The sequence below is a fragment of the Crassostrea angulata genome, chromosome 6 (genome assembly GCF_025612915.1).
Source record: "Crassostrea angulata isolate pt1a10 chromosome 6, ASM2561291v2, whole genome shotgun sequence".
NCBI classification, from domain to species: Eukaryota; Metazoa; Mollusca; class Bivalvia; order Ostreida; family Ostreidae; genus Magallana; species Magallana angulata.
Window position 1 is genome coordinate 35146687 of NC_069116.1, and position 17458 is coordinate 35164144.

The following is a 17458-nucleotide window of genomic DNA, read 5'->3' on the forward strand; positions in this document are numbered from 1 at the left end:
ACTGCAATGGTGAGTTTCAAACACTGATCCATTCTTTTTAACAGTAATTTGGGCATAAACATGCATTACGATTAAAATCTCAACCTGAGTTGACAGGTTTCTCATGCTTTAAGGTGCACATGGAACTGTTCCTATCTTTTATCATTCTGACATCCCATATCTGCACAGTTTGATCGGTAGAAGCTGTACACAGCATCCACTCTTCCATCGGTGAAAATTCACAGTGGGTGATCTTATTCTTGTGTAAGCGAAATTCAAAGGTCTGAAAAAGTAATAAGATTGAACTCTAGAAGACTGTTAATTTGAAAAAAAAAAACAAGCTTGAAATATAGTGATGGTTTTGACAAATAAGCCAATGTAGGGTGCAGGTGACATATTTTGTCTTACCTTTTTGCCCTCATAGGAGAGAAATTGCAGTTTTCCAACATTGTCCCCTGCTGATACAAATTTCCTACCTGCATGAACATCCACACTGCAGTACCAGAAGCTGTCAATGAAACAAATACCAGACAAGGGAGGTGTAAACTAGATAGGTCAACTAATATCACTGCAATACGACACTTACATGTAAATACCGTATTTTTCGGAAATTGGGTCGATACTTTTTCCCCTGACACGTGGACCTCGCCCTATTCATAGCTTCGCCCAATTTATGTTTTTTTTTTTTTGGTTGGAAAATTTGATATGAAATTTTGCAAAAATTTATGCAACCCTCCAATAAAATTGTGAGTGTTTACTATAATACTGCTTGAATTTCTGTGTAAAAATCGTATGGATTTTAATCAATATACTGTAGTAATTTATCATTTATACAAAATTAAATGTAAATAGATTTATTTCTTCTTACATTTCTTACTTAGATCACTGACTGAATCATCTTTCGATCATTATTATATGCTGTCATGCATTTTGATCATGTGCTTAAGATAAACAGGAAATCGATTTCGCACGGTAAAAGTAAAATGAGAACCGTACAAAGGGTAATTACGGGGGGAAAATATCGTCGGGTAGAAATAAAAAAAAAAAAAGATTCGTTTTCATAATAGAATACATGAACAAGTTTTTTTTCTGTATATTCAACATAAAACTTTCAATGAAATTTTAGCCAGGTGTCTCTGAAATCAGTCTGGGTAGCGCTTACTTTGTTTATACACAGTTGAACTCTCGGCACGTGCTACTCATGCCTGCAGGCTTCAATAAGTTCAGAGGTTGACTCGTGTGTATAAACACCGTAAAAGGCAACACAGAGACACAGGGTGGCATGAGCTACCGTAGTCATGCCTCCAGGCTAGGTTACTATCCCCCGGTTAACACCAGTTTGTACACATTGCAGGGAAGTAATAAAAAACGATCTTAAATTAAAACCGGCCGTACTGAATTATTTGGTTTGAAAATTTTGACGCAATTTCAGACATTTTCTTACGATGTTTTCAAGAAATACATTTTGTTTCCCTTTTGTTTAAAACTGTGAAATAAGATTAAAGGCTACTATATGATAAAGTTATTGGTTTAAACCATTTATTCATTAGAACTAGCGGTAATTTTTCGACCAATTCTTCAAAGTCGACCTATTTATACTTTTTTTTCATTTTTTGGCTAAAAACGACCTCCTTCGCCCAATAAACCGTATCGACCTAATTTTCGAAAAATACGATATATTAAATTATTCAAATAAATGATTGTACAACATTTAAACAAGCAATTTGTCTAGTTTTGTTTGTTTTACATATAGGTGAATAACAATTTATCTCAAACATGGGATTTCTTCAAAACTAAACTTATGTCCCAGTTTATGGCTGGGGCCATAGTTTGACAGAGACAAATGTGTGGTAAATAAAGTGATGTGACTTCCGGTTAAGTTCATATCAGTTGTGGTGGTTCATCGTGTGATTTATCAAATAATTAAATGAAAGGTAGCTATGTTGTGCAAAATTCTGCATTCTGTGGATTTTTTTTCAAATCTTTGATCAGTTCAAGAATTCAATAATTTCCATGCAGTATGAAATGTCTTACAATTAATAATTTGCAAATTAGTTCCAGCTGCACAAATTCATCGATAAAAAATATATCATACAATATATCATACAATGTATATCAAATGTCCATGTCAATCTACAGACTTACTCATAAAAGTTCATTGTATCTGCCAATACAAATGACAGTTTTCCATTTAAGTCATGAAGTGATACAGTTCCATCAAGTCCAGCTGAAACTACTTTGCACTCATCTAATGGCCAGAATTTCACAGCTTGAATATTTCCACCAGAGCCTTTCTTCAATGAGAAAGTCAACTATGAATTACATGCATCTAATACAAATTAATCTGGCCTGCTTGATTTCTGCTTCATAAACACTCCTTTTAAAATTTTCATTTACAATGAAGTAGAGTGTATTTCTACAATCCAGCAAGCCTATACTCTGGTATTTTTAATGATCAAAAGTTTCTAAACTTTTCAGTTCTGAAACTTTGAATCATTTGGTTAAACAGCAAACTCACTCATGAGCATTAAGCGTATCTGCCAAAATCTGTGTGTTTTTGCCTTCAATGTCATTCAAGGTGATTGTCCCATCTACTGCTGCAGTGAGAACCTTGCTATTATCATGGGGCCAAAATTTAATGGAATTTATGATTCCTCCTGCTCCCATCTAAAGATCAAGACAAGTGATATGACAATTTAAGATAGCAATAGTAAGACTGTATTTCAATGTAATCATCAAGAAAATAACTTCGGAAAAAATCTCCATGTAATTTTGAAGTAGACATGGGACATGCACTTTTGTTTAAAGTTGAAACGAATACCATAAATCAATAATCGAATATTCATGACTGCTATTCTATTCATATTTGAATATTTACATCTACCAAGTATCATTCCCTCCATTTCTTACGGAAACTTATAGTTAATTCATAGCTCTATAGAAACAGCCATACTGAAATCTACACGCCCTGTTTATCGATTGGTCAAAATCTACAGCGACTGAAACTGACGAGACTAAAATTGATATGCCCTCTTTATCGATAGGTCGAGGCCTATAGCGACCTAATAAAAAATCACGGACTGCACGAAATATTCATGATGATGTCAGACCCAAGTCTCATAGGAGACGATTTGGCTGTTTCTTTTAGCTAACATACTTATGTACATTAACATTAATTTACTGATTTTTACTTACTTTTCATAATCATTTCATAAATAAACTAAAAGAAAGATATTAATATAAATAATAAAATGCTTTCATTGATGATTCATGCAGGTTATGAGGGTAGCGATGTTGCTACCTTCAGATTCCGAATGAATTATAACATACTGGGGGTAGACTATCTGTCTGACTTTACTATGGGATAAGGGTCTGTGTAGAATCAGACCTCTGAGAGCAAAACAGATAGACACAACATATGTACAAGATCTTGTCTCCCTTGACCAGGCTATGGATGAAACCGAACACTGTCTCAACTTCTCAATCAGATGTCTTAAACCAGTGGCCCAAACCAATGTCTCTAACCAAGCAACCCAAACCAAGTGCCCAAGCACAAAGTCTTCGTGCTACCTGGTGACTCTTTACCAGGTAACTTCTCAGTAACAAGGGTATCTGTGCAACTACTGGGTCTAAAACAATAGAGACCCCAGTTCTCTGTAGAGGTTACCAACACCTCGTAGCCAAAATGCTCAACCAAGGATACCAATACCTCCAAGAGCCCGATACCCTAGAGAAGATGCCAACACTTCTATTATCTGAAACCCACTATGTGTTCAACCTTCCTCAGTCTCTTCCGATCTGTAGCTATCGATAGAGGATACTAACACCTCTATCTCCATCGAGAGTGTAACCGCTACTAAAGTGTCAAACACTAAACTCGCAGAGAGCACTTACAGACAAGAGTTTCAAAGAGACATTCACAGGATATAACCACATAGTAATACACCATTCCATAGCCGAAGCATAAGCTCCGCCCACCGAAGATACGTCATAGCAACGAGGCAGCCTCAGACAAAAGAGTAAACAATGGCGGCTACTACAAATGCTCTCAATATTATTTCACGCGATATTTTGATCAAATTTTTCGAAAATGTTACAATGTCGTCTCGTGCAAAGGAAAGGGGGTACAATTTTTTCATCAACGGTTATGTTCATGCTGTAAAAATATACAGCACCACTGACAAAACCTTAGAAATTACGGCAAAATGTTACCGGTCTATGAAAAAGAGCGAAGACCCACACAAAGTAAACATGACCATAGATTGTAATAAATGTGCTATTGACGATTGCCATTGCTCTTGTCAAGCAGGGTGAGTGAAAATTGTTTTATTGGTAACAAATAATTGATTTTTGTATAGTTGATTGATTAAAAAGCAATCAGTATCACTGCCATCGATCACTTCAATAAATTGTGGCGAACTCGAACAAAGATATCAACTTTGCTATTCAATCAAAATGGATCAAATGTGCATAATTATAGATGCCTTGGATTGAGTGAGGTCCCTGCTGAACTTCCATGTACAAGTTTGCCTCAGCAGTGGCATAAACCAAGAGGCTCAAAAATTCAGCCTGAGCCAGTTTCAACCATGGTTTTTTCAAACCTAAACCTACACCACGAAAGAAGAAACCAGTTATCGTTGACAAACCAAATCAAACGTATACAACAATTTCTTTAATTATCAATTTGATTTATTAGATTCAGAATCACAAAGGACTATGTGCGGTATGGTCAAATATCTGCCCCCGATTTCAACCAATTTTTAAATAGTGTCGTATAAAAATCAAATCTTCACAAAACATTGTATAGAGGATGCCTATAACTTTAATCTTAATTTTAGTCATCATTGCTTGTTCGCTGTTTATCTATGACGTCATCTAAATGACCTAATTCCCACAAATTTGCAAACAAATGAAAATATTCTCATTTTTGCTCTATATTTTGCATTCGGAAGTATAGAGCGCAGGTCTGCTCAAGTGCGATTTTAACATATAGTTTTCTTCAGATAGTTATACACATTATACTAAAAAATGGTACTTGAGCAAGCCTGCGCTCGATGTTTCCCAGTCGAAAAACCATCGGAAAACACCCATATTTTGCTACAAAACAACAATTTATCAAAATAATGCAATCTTCATGACGTCATTTCTACATTATGACGTCACTGTGGTGATAACCTTTTACACCTTTATTTCCAATATGATTTTAACTATCTTTCACCTTATTTTTAAAGCTCTTTTTAAAACTTTGATTTTGGGGGCAAAAAATGCATAAAATCGCACATAGTCCATTACAATCACAACAATATACAACATTTGAAAAGAAAAAAATCTGGTAACAAAATTGCCCTTTAATTTACATAGAATTCCTGATGTGTACCCTGAGGATGTTAAAAGGCTTAAACCTGATCCACAACTGCCTTTATCATATTTGCTACAGAAGGATATTAGTTTACCACAATCTATTTGTGGAAATATTCAAAAGGGATCCATGCTCAAATACCATGTATGTCTTTAATACATATTGGATTCTTAAAAATTACTTATTCTGAAAAATATACATGTATATAAATGTGCAAATATACAAACAGAATTGAACATTTAAATAGAATGCTACACATTAAACAATTTAATTAACATCATTCATCCATTACTAACATAACAAAAAAAAAAATCTATTTTATTTTCCAATATTGTGTCACCAACATGACTAAGCAAAAGTTGCTATGATCACATTACTATACCTAAGACATTGTTCAACTTGTATCAATAACTTAATTAATCATAATAATTCTTAATGGAAAGATTTGAAATACAAAACATTCTTCATAATATAAACAGTCACGCTCAATTATGAAAATAATACTTCTACCAGTATGGTAGTGGCATTAATTTCTTGCCTGACCAACAGACAAATCAGTGCTAGGTAATGCCATTCAATGCGTGCGCCGTATGTATTGCATGTGTTCTTCAACACCGGATGCCATTTTAAAAATATAATTTTCAAACCAAATCAGATGGATGAAATTTTTCTGAATTGAAAATGCCAAACTACAGTATAATTTGAAGCGTCCTGTGATAAAATTGTAGCATGTTTTTACAATGATATAACCTCCCACCATTAATCATTGCACCCTTAGCCCCTTCTGTGTTTCAGTATTTGTGAGAACATTTTTCTCTCTTCCTTTTTAAACCCCCTCCTTTGCAGCCCCAAACTTCTCCAGGGAATCATGATTTAACAATCTTAAATATGCACAACCTCTGCTTTCACACAAGTTTAAGATTTTAAAATATTTTTCTCAATATATTCCAATGTAAAAATTCAAACCCCATAGTAGCCCCAAACTACCACCAGGGATCATGAGTTATGTCCAAGACACGATGTAGTATCGATATCGATGATATCGACGATATTGTATCGATATCGATTCACTGATTTCAATATAATAGAACTTAAATGCATATGTACAAAACTACAGCTGTCCAAATTTAACATCCATATTCAACGTCGATATCGTCGATATCGTATCGATATCGATTTTCTTTGTCCTCAACTGAATTTGTCCATATTCATGTCGATATCGTCGATATCGTTGATATCGTATCGATATCGAGTTGCATATGTACACAACTACAGCTGTCCATATTTAGTGTTGATATCGTCGATATCAACAATATTGTATCGATATCGATTTTTATAGGTACAGAACTCAATCTGTCCATATTTATCGTCGATATCGACGATACCGTATCAAAATCTATTTTCCTTTATTTACAACTTAAGTTGTCCATATTTTAAGTCGATATCGTCGATGTATCTATATCGATTTGCATATAAACTCAACTGCAACTCACTATATTTTGACGTCGATATCGACGATATCGTAACGATATCGGTTGACATATGTACACAACAAAACCAGTTAGGTATTTATTTGCTTTTGTGCAGAATGTAAATAAGTACTTTGGAAAACTGTATCATGCTTATCTTTAGATTTGACTATCTAGACGATCACAATTATATCATTTTACAATCCTTAAAACCCATCATTTAGATGTTCTTCTTATTGTTATTGATAAATTTATAATACTGATGATTTTAGAAGATTTCATTTGAGTCAATATTGAGGTTGATATTGTCATTTTAAATAATATTATTATATTTGTTTAAATGCAATTATAAAGATCGCTATTGATTAGGATATCGTCATTCTGTGTATGTTATCGCTTATAAATAGCAAGCCTTTAAACTTATTAGTGTCGATATCGATGTCGATATCGTCATTTTATGTACGATATCGACAATAAAATTGATTTTGCAACTTACATCAGTGTATGTCGATATCGTCAATATTGACATCCTTATTGGATTAGCATTTTTCAAAATTTGATATCGATGTTGATATCGTCATTTTGGTGTCGATATCGTCGATATCAACAACAAAGTTGGTCTTGGACATGTATGGGGATCATGAGTTGAATAAAGTTAAATCTACACTACCTGAGGATGCTTCCTGCTTCCACAGGAGTTACTGCTTTTCTGGTTGAATAGCTTTTCAGGAGAAGATTTTAAAGAATTTTTCTCTTTACATATTCTTATGTAAAAATTTAAACCCTCCAATTGTGGCCAAACCCTACCCCTTGAGATTATGATTTGAACAAACTTGAATTTACACTACCTGAGGATGCTTCCATACAAGTTACAGCTTTTCTGGCTGAATGGTTTTTTGAGAAGAAGGTTTTGATTAATTCTAAATTATCTCCCCTTTAAAGAGGGTGTAAAGAACTTGAATCCCATTAACCCTAAAATGCTTTGTGCCAAGTTTCGTTGAAATTGGCCAAGTGGTACTTGGGAAGAAGATGAAAATGTAAAAAGTTTACGACAACAGCCAACTGACAAATTTAATTTAGAAAACGTCAATTTAGCCTTGGGATCAGCTGAGCTAAAACTGATTTTACAGTACATGTAGCCTATCAACCACATACCCCTTGATGGAATTTCTGCTTCTCAATGTTGCTTGTATCCCACCAAAAGACATCGCCACCTTTGGATCCTACCACCACCACATCTGGATTGGTCGGATGCCAATCCATAGCTGTCACTCGGCGATTGAATGGGCTGGTCATGGTTGATATCTGCATGTCTGATAACATGTCTATCACACATTTGGTGGCACTCTGTAGAAACAACAAAGTACTGAGTGACAGTCATGTACATATACAAAAAAATGCATTTCAATAATGCATTACAATAATTAAAGCCAGCGACGTAGCTAGAATTAGAATGAGGTATAGGTACCAAAAAGGCAAAAACATTTTTTTAATACAGTTCAATGTTTTCACCAGCTGTCTTTTTTAAGCATAATCAAAGTGAATAGCAGAACAATTATACTAAAGCTATTATCTGTCTTCTTAGTTTAGTTTATTAGAGAGAAACAAGAGGTCACATCGCTCACCTGAGCAACAATGGCTTTTATGGGTGTTCAAAGGATATTGTGCCATATGGCTCCTCGGTAGAAAAACAAACAAGAATACCATAAAATAAACTGTTTCCAAAGAGCTAGAGCCACGAAGCATCAAAAATAGCCCTATCATTAAAAATTACCTTAGATTGGTAAAATATAGGGTAGAATCTTAGCTTTTCATGACTGTTTTTCTTTTTTTTATATCTATTATTTTCATGACTGTTTTTCTTTTTTCGATATCTATTATACTTTTTTATAAACAGAGTTTACAATATGGCATTGTTTTGATGAAAAGTGTAGAACAGACGTCATTTTTGTTAAGTAACGTCATGAAATGATAAAACTACGTATTACTTGAATCTAATAAAAAAACAAAAACAAAAAACAAATAAAATTATCTTGTCGACATTATAATTAATTTATGAAAATAAATTTATTGATGAAAATAGCATGAAAAGCTTATTTACAATAAAGATTAAAAAATATTACAGGGACCAGTGCTGAAGGTCAATATAACGGCGGTACATGTAAATATGTCGGTGTCTTCAAAGTTCTTTTTTCTGCAATTTGAAACTGCATGAAGTAATGATGATGATGCGTAATGTAAACTGAGGATTAATCATTGAATTCTACCAATGTAATCACAAATTATTAAAAATAAATATGACAGAGATACGGTAATTGAATTTAATAGAGATACATATGATAATTGGTTAATCTGATAATTTTTCTCTGACAAATTGACTATCAGATTAAGCGGAACCCTCTGTAGTTACATAGGAATGAAAATTTGTAGCACTGTGGCGGGACAGCACGTACACAGCGTGAAATTAGAATTTACACTATTTGAGGATCCTTGCATAGTAATCTCACAAACAGTAGCATAATAGTTCTCGAGAAAAACTTTCTAAAAACATTTTCAATATATCTTTCTATGTTAAACTTTGAACGCCTCTTCGGGCCCAAGTATTAGTCCAGTCCCAAAGCTTTATTAATTTGGAATCTACATTATTTAAGGATGTTTTGCATAGCTAGTAATCTCACAAGTTGAATTAAGCATTGTAGTTCTCTTGAAAAAGATTTTTTTTTTAAATTTTCCCAGCATTAGATCAAGGGTCACGGCATATATATATAATTTCAAATCTACACTATTTGAGGATGCTTAGGTAGTTATCTGACAAATTGAAGCACTGTAGTTCTCGAGAAGAAGATTTTTTAACATTTTTCCAGTATTAGATCAAGGGTCACGGCATATATATATAATTTCAAATCTACACTATTTGAGGATGCTTAGGTACCGTATTTCACGGAATTTAGGTCGATACGGTTTATTGGGCGAAGGAGGCCGTTTTTAGCCATAAAATCAAAGGCCTGAAGGGCCACAATGGCGTCGAGTTAAAGTTAATTTGAAGAGTAAAAACCTAAATAATTTTTTTAACAAATGAAAAGCTGTCAATGTGACAGCTAACCGGGTTTTCTTTTTATATGTGAACTGTATCCATAATCCATGTCAACCCATATACTATTTTGCTAAAAAAAAAAAGACTTAGTTCAAAAGCTGGTATTTTTTTCATAAATAATCAGAAATAAAAATCCTAGATATATGCACACCTCTGATACATGTACAATTAATCTGCAAAAGAACAACTTTTTATCTATAAAACTGTAGGAAAAGTTATCCGTACAATGAGGTTACCCTATATGCAATATTTTGCTAAAAATTGACTAACTTCAAAGCTGGTATTTTTTTCACAAATTATCAGTAATCAAAATCCTAGCAATATGCACACCTCTGATATATGTATAATTGATCTGCAAAAGAACAACTTCTTATCTTGAAAACTGTAAGAGGACTTATCCGTACAATGAGGGTACGCTATATGCAATATTTTGCCAAAAAATGACCAAGTTCAAAAGCTGGTATTTTTATCATAAATTATCGAAAATCAAAATCCTAGCAATATGCATACCTCTGATATATGTATAATTGATCTGCAAAAGACCAACTTCCTATTTTGAAAACTGTAGGAGGACTTATCCGTACAATGAGGGTACCCTATATGCAATATTTTGCCAAAAAATGACCAATTTCAAAAGCTGGTATTTTTGTTCATAAATTATAGAAAATAAAAATAAAATACATTAGTCAACTTTAAAAAAAAATAAAAAATGTTATTTATCACATAACTAATAAAATTACAATTCATTACAAATTTGCTCACCTAATTCTTAAAAAGTTTTGAATTTCAATTGAAAATTTAAGTTTAATATAGAAATTTCTTAGGAGTTAAAAAACGTTTAGATTTTTTTTTCTCTATTTATATGGAAATAAATATTAAAATTATTATTGTGTTTAATTCTATATATTGTATACTGCTGATAACCACTCTGTCTCTTATTATCAACTTCATCTAAAATTCACAAGGGTCCAAATGACACGGTCCGAAAAGATCAGGGGTAGATAAAAGAAAGCACCCATTCACATTGTTTACAAAGTGAAAGTAGTTCACTAGTTGGTTTAAAATAACTTTTGGTTGTAGATGTACTTATCGCTCGATTAGGAAGTTTTGTTCCTACAAGATCAAACATTTGTGCATTGTCAATTTTCGATATGGATACAAAATAATCTATTTTGCAGGCTAGTACATTTCATAACCAAATTGAGTATGTTAGCCCAGCTATCGCATGTGTCTCGGTGCTAATGTATTCATCCGCTGAAACCGAGACATGTTGTTTTCAATAAAATGTGAACATTTTTAAAGACGGCAACCATTTCGAATCTGCAAACTTGTTTTGTTGACGTACAGTTCTGCTCGAAATTGAAGTATATGTCATCTATTTTTCTTCAAACACATACGAAAACTTTGCACTCATTTGAGTTGTTTGGCTCCTAAAAATGTAACTTCCGGACGTACGATCCCTAGATGGCTTTCGAGCTTCGCTCGACGCCATAATAAAAAAAAGTATAAATAGGTCGACTTCGAAGAATTGGTCGAAAAATTACCGCTAGTTCTAATGAATAAATGGTTTAAACCAATAACGTTATCATATAGTAGCCTTTAATCTTATTTCACAGTTTTAAACAAAAGGGAAATAAAATGTATTTCTTGAAAACATCGTAAGAAAATGTCTGAAATTGCGTCAAAATTTTCAAACCAAATAATTCAGTACGGCCGGTTTTAATTTAAGATCGTTTTTTATTACTTCCCTGCCATGTGTACAAACTGGTGTTAACCGGGGGATAGTTACCTAGCCTGGAGGCATGACTACGGTAGCACATGCCACCCTGTGTCTCTATGTGACTTTTTACTGTGTATATACACACGAGTCAACCTCTGATCTTATTGAAGCCTGCAGGCATGAGTAGCACGTGCCGAGAGTTCAACTGTGTATAAATAAAGTCAGCGCTACCCAGACTGATTTCAGAGACACCTGGCTAAAATTTCATCGAAAGTTTTATGTTGAATATACAGAAAAAGACTTGTTCATGTATTCTATTATGAAAACAAATTGTTTTTTTTTTATTTCTACCCGACAATATTTCCCCCCGTAATTACCCTTTGTACGGTTCTCATTTTACTTTTACCGCGCGAAATCGATTTCCTGTTTATCGTAAGCACACGATCAAAATGCATGACAGCATTTAATGATTCAGTCAGTGATCTAAGTAAGAAATGTAAGAAGAAATAAATCTATTTACATTTAATTTTGTTTAAATGATAAATTACTACAATATATTGATTAAAATCCATACGATTTTTACACAGAAATTCAAGCAGTATTACAGTAAACACTCATGATTTTATTGGAGGGTTGCATAAATTTTTGCAAAATTCCAACCAAAAAAAAAAAACATAAATTGGGCGAAGCGATGAATAGGGCGAGGTCCACATGTCAGGGGGAAAAAGTATCGACCTAAATTCCGTGAAATACAGTAGTTATCTGACAAATTGAAGCACTGTACTTCTTGAGAAGAAGATTTTTTAACATTTTCCATATATACTTCTACATTTTTAACCCATCTTGGGTCCCTAGTATTAGTCCAGGGGTCACTATTTTAAAACTATCAAATCTACATTATCCTGTGTTGTATGCATAGTAATCTCACAAATTGTAGCATTGTAGTTCTCGAGGAGAATATTTTTTAACACGTTACCTATATATATATATATCTTTAATAAACTTTGACCCATCTTGGGGCCCCATTATTAGTCCAGGGGTCATGATTTTACCAATTAATGATCTACATAAGCCAAGGATGGATGCATAGTAATTCCACAAACTATAACACTGTAGTTCTCGAGAAGAAAATTCTTAAACCTTTCTTATATATTTTTTAAAATGTAAAAGTTTGAACCCCTCTTGGTGCCCCAGTATTTTTCCGGGAGTCAGGATTTTTACAAATAAGAATCTACATTATTTAAAGATGTATGCATGTTAAAATCCCAAACTTTTGCATTTATAGTTCTTGAGAAGAAGATTTTTAAACATTTTCCTATATATGTTAAACTTTAAACCCCTCCTGGGGCCCCACTTTTTGTCCGAAGGTCACAATTTTTACAATTTAGAATTTTCACTATATATACAACCTTTTGTGTGAATATTTCTGGTGCAGTGGTTCTTCAGAAGAAATTTTTTAAATTTTTTCCTTGGTATTTCTATGTTAAACTTTGAACCCCGCCTGGGGCTCCAGTTTTGGTCCGAGAGTCACGATTTTTACAATTTAGAATCTTCACTATATATATCAAAGGCTGGAACGGCCACAAAGGTGTGGAGCTGACATTTTCTTAATATAGATATCATTAATTTAAATTTCTGTACCAATAGTCGTACATCTAATAATATCAGAATAAAAATGTTTTGTGTAACTAAATTCGTACATATTATAGTATTTATTGCCAAGCAGACAACAAACAAATACACATAAAACATGGGTTCATCCACAAAAGTTCACAATAGCCCTCACCATGCACCGGGACACATCCATCCTCAACCAGGGAGCCCACGAGATAGAGATTCGTGCACAATTCGCGCTGTCTGACATCATGCTTAGTTAGGTAGTACGTATAATAAGCCCATAAATACCACAATATAAAACTATATTTTTATATGCAATTTTAACATCACCATGTGATTATATACTCAGTATATTTTCATTATAAAATACGTAGTGATGCATTTGCAATACAATGAATCATGACTCATCATGGTTACAAAAATCGAAGGAATTTCGAAAAGTTAAAAAATTAATTATATTCTTTCTGCTTTAAACAGTCTTTGAACAAATTTCACAGGTTCATCATTTGCATACGAGGGTAACACATTAACAGTGTTTCCCTAATTAAAATAAAACATACTTTTATTTATTTAATTTCTGTGTGAAACAAGAATACCTATGGTATGCAAGGTTGTTTACAAATAAATCCACACCACGTGCGTTGACCTGCCGTGTCTAAAATGCTCAACCAAACTATCTGCAATATTGCTACAAAATCACAAGATACATTAATCGCTTACATTTATTTTGGAGACCGTGCCCGATAACAAATAAATTTACATATTTATTTTTATTTTTATCGGGCATGGTCTCCAAATAAACTGTAAGCGATAAACTAAAATAATATTTACCGGTATAATGAATTTTTACACCTTAATGTATTCATCCGTCATTTCTTGATTAAACATACTTAATATATACTAATGCAATGAGTTGCCAATATTCAGGGAGACACAGTTGGGTTTTTGGTGCACAATTTAGTTGAATAAATGGAACAAAAATCTTGTTAACATTTTTCCTATGTATTTCTATGTTAATCTTTGAACCCCACCTGGGACCTCAGGTTTGGTCCGAGGGTCACAATTTTTACAATTTAGAATTTTCACTATATATACAACCTTTTGTGTAAATATTGGCATTTCTGGTGCAGTAGTTCTTGAGAAGAAGATTTTTAAACATTTTTCTTTGGTATTTCTATGTTAAACTTTGAACCCCGCCTGGGGCCCTAGTTTTGGTCTGAGGGTCACGATTTTTATATTTTAGAATCTTCATTATATACACAAGCTTTTGTGTAAATATTGGCATTTCTGGTGCAGTGGTTCTTGAGAAGAAGATTTTTAAAGACACATACCCTATACTCACTGTTTCACAATTATCTCCCTTTTTAAAATGGCTGTGCCCTTTATTTTAACAATTTATAATCCCCTTTCCATAAAGATGCTTTATACCAAATTTGGTTAAATTTGGCCCAGTGGTTTTAGAGAAGAAGTTGAAAATGTAAAAAGTTTACAGACGGACGGACAACGGGTGATCAGAAAAGCTCACTCGAACCTTTGGTTCAGGTGAGCTAATAAAAGTGGTAGGCAGGAGAGAAGTTAAAAAGCAGTAGACTTCCACATAAAGCAGTAGAGTTAACATGTATGTTAATGTAAATATTTGCTAGCATATGTACTGATTGAATAAATAAATACATACTTTATATAGGCTTTTCCTAGGAATTCCCATTGTATATCCATGTAGCTGAAGTGTTAGGTTTGAACTTATAGTGTATGATGGTCTGGCTACATTGATGGTGAAAGGCAATGCCCTGGGTTTGAGTCCTAGAAGTGTGTCTGCTGCATCAACTTCACAGCAGTCATGACTTGGAATTTTTTCCTCTTCTTTTTCCTTTTCAGACTGAAAATTTAAAAAACAAAAAAAGTATACAAATCATACCTAACCATCATCATCCAGTCTGTAAATTCATGCAATTCTGACAGAAAGAACACCATAATTCACTTGCATTGAATATCTTATCATCTAATTGGCTGTATCCCCATTATACTTGTCACCATTTTGACCATTTAAGATACAGGCATCAAGCAAAGAATTTTAGCAAGGGGTTATGAAATTTTTTGTTTAGAGGCGGAATCAATCCATGGTCAATATTGGTCATTTAACAGAGAGTACAGACATATACTGCCTCTGCTGAGGTTTGAACCCCAGCATCGGTACTCCTGTTTTCAACATTCACTGTCATTTCAGTCAAACTTTATAACTCTTAACTCAAACTTTAACTGAATAAAGCTGCACAAACAATTGATACGACTCAAAACACTGCATGAATTGTTTTTGCACCCATTCCAAACAGTAATCAATTTAATTCTCTGATATTTTATGAATCAGTTTGTCTTTCAAAAATTCTTGATTCTCCAAGATTTTTAAGCTTCTTTCTTCCTGGATGAAAAGAATGGCCTCATATCTGTGTACAAAGCTCTGAATCTTGCTTATAATTTGAAGTTTAACACTCAAATATTAGTAAATAGAAATTGTAAACAATTAAATAGAAGAGACATGCACCAAAACAAAGAAGTTAGTAAATAGAAATTGTAAACAATTAAATAGAAGAGACATGCACCAAAACAAAGAGCACAATTTATTTTTCAAAATGAATCATATATATACCTAGTACATATTTCCGTCAATGATATTAAACTCTGTTTAAACTGAATAAACTCGAGAAAATGCTAAGCATCTCAACAAAACACATTGCATTAATCAACCATTAAGCAAAAGATCATACCAATTATCGACAGAATGAATTATATTTTAGTACTTTGTGAAAACATCAGATTTAACTTAATTTGCACAGGTAAACAGTCAACTGTCTGATTTACCGAAGTCTCTCTTTAATTTGATACGTAAAAATGACAAAATACAGGCGATAGTTCCCAGCTGGTTACACACCTGTAGGGGAATGAAAACGAAACGAAAATCAAAACAAGCTAACACCACCGTCGTACTAGAAAACTGTCAACGCATTGAAATATTTAACCTCAATTTACTTCACAAAATCGGCACCAATGTATTTTGCATGTTTCATAGATTCCCTTCGCACGCGAACTGTTGCACAACAAACAAATTCATCTTTGTCAGATCGACCCGTTTGTATCATACGTCATGGCTACCTCGACATCGTTTTAGAAGCATGGAATTAAACATGAATTATTAAGTTTCTTCTTAAATAAGACCACAAACCCGTAAATGTCGACCCGGGTTTGCTACCCATTTTACCAACTTGGGAATCAACAATCATCAATAAATTCTGAAATACGCATAGTTGTCTATCAATATATATTTACATTTTCCAGTGTCTTTGCCTGTGATAACACTATGTATCGATTTTGTACTATATAACTCATAAAGCCAAATTGAGGCACCAGCGGGGTTTGCTTATTTATATTTAAATATTTAATCGTACGATGGTTTAAAATTATATAAATAAAAGTAGTAAAGAATCATTCTTTGAATATTATGAGGTGATAATTTCGGTCGGGGCGTGATCAAATCTATCATAAAGCCCTTCGGACTTTATTGGATTTGATCACGCCCCGATCAAAATTATCACCTCATAATACTCAAAGAATGATTCCTTATTCCTTATTTACAGCAAATACAAATATACCAGACTGTAACATATCTGGAAAATCCCCCAACTAAACGAGTCTTACCTTGGTTAAGGCGAAGTTTGGTAGGGATTCTGTGAGTCATATAACCACTGAAGGGATCAGATGAGAAGCGTGTTGCGCATGTCCAAATCAGTTTTTTAACAGCCAATAGAGTGTTTTGAGAATCCAATCAAGCATCATATATTGTGCCCTCACTTATCATAACAATCAACAAAACTGGGAGGGAATTATCCTTCCATACAAGTGGTGGGCATCTGATCCTTTCAGTGGTTTTATGACTGGATTGTTACGTTATACCACTTCCGGAATCATATGAGACTTCAAAGCGATACTCAAAACACTGAATAAAGTGAATTCTAGAAATTCCACTTATAAATACTTTAGAGTAGTAACAAACTACTGTAAACAAAGCCTCCACCATTTTATACTAGCTATGCTCAAATATACATCTGACAATAACAATACACAAATATAAAACATCAATGCTTCAAGATAGCATGTTGATACAATTCTGCATCAAATAACATCAATGCTTCAAGATCGCATGCTGATACAATTCTGCATCTTTCTTT

General features: G+C 33.5%; 1 protein-coding gene across 2 annotated transcripts in view; it reads right to left on the bottom strand.

Moving 5' to 3' along the window:
- LOC128190405 (DNA damage-binding protein 2-like) overlaps positions 1-17458 on the bottom strand; it is a 74491-nt gene that overhangs the window by 40186 nt on the left and 16847 nt on the right. Inside the window, exons 2-6 of one of the 2 annotated variants that reach the window (XM_052862446.1) lie at positions 14914-15114; positions 7963-8154; positions 2125-2273; positions 388-487; positions 85-262 (exon numbers count right to left, since the gene is read on the bottom strand). In XM_052862446.1, coding sequence (XP_052718406.1) covers positions 85-262; positions 388-487; positions 2125-2273; positions 7963-8154; positions 14914-15114 — 820 coding nt within the window. Of the gene's footprint in view, positions 1-84; positions 263-387; positions 488-2124; positions 2274-2497; positions 2647-7962; positions 8155-14913; positions 15115-17458 lie in introns of both variants that reach the window. The other variant, XM_052862444.1, reaches the window with a different exon arrangement.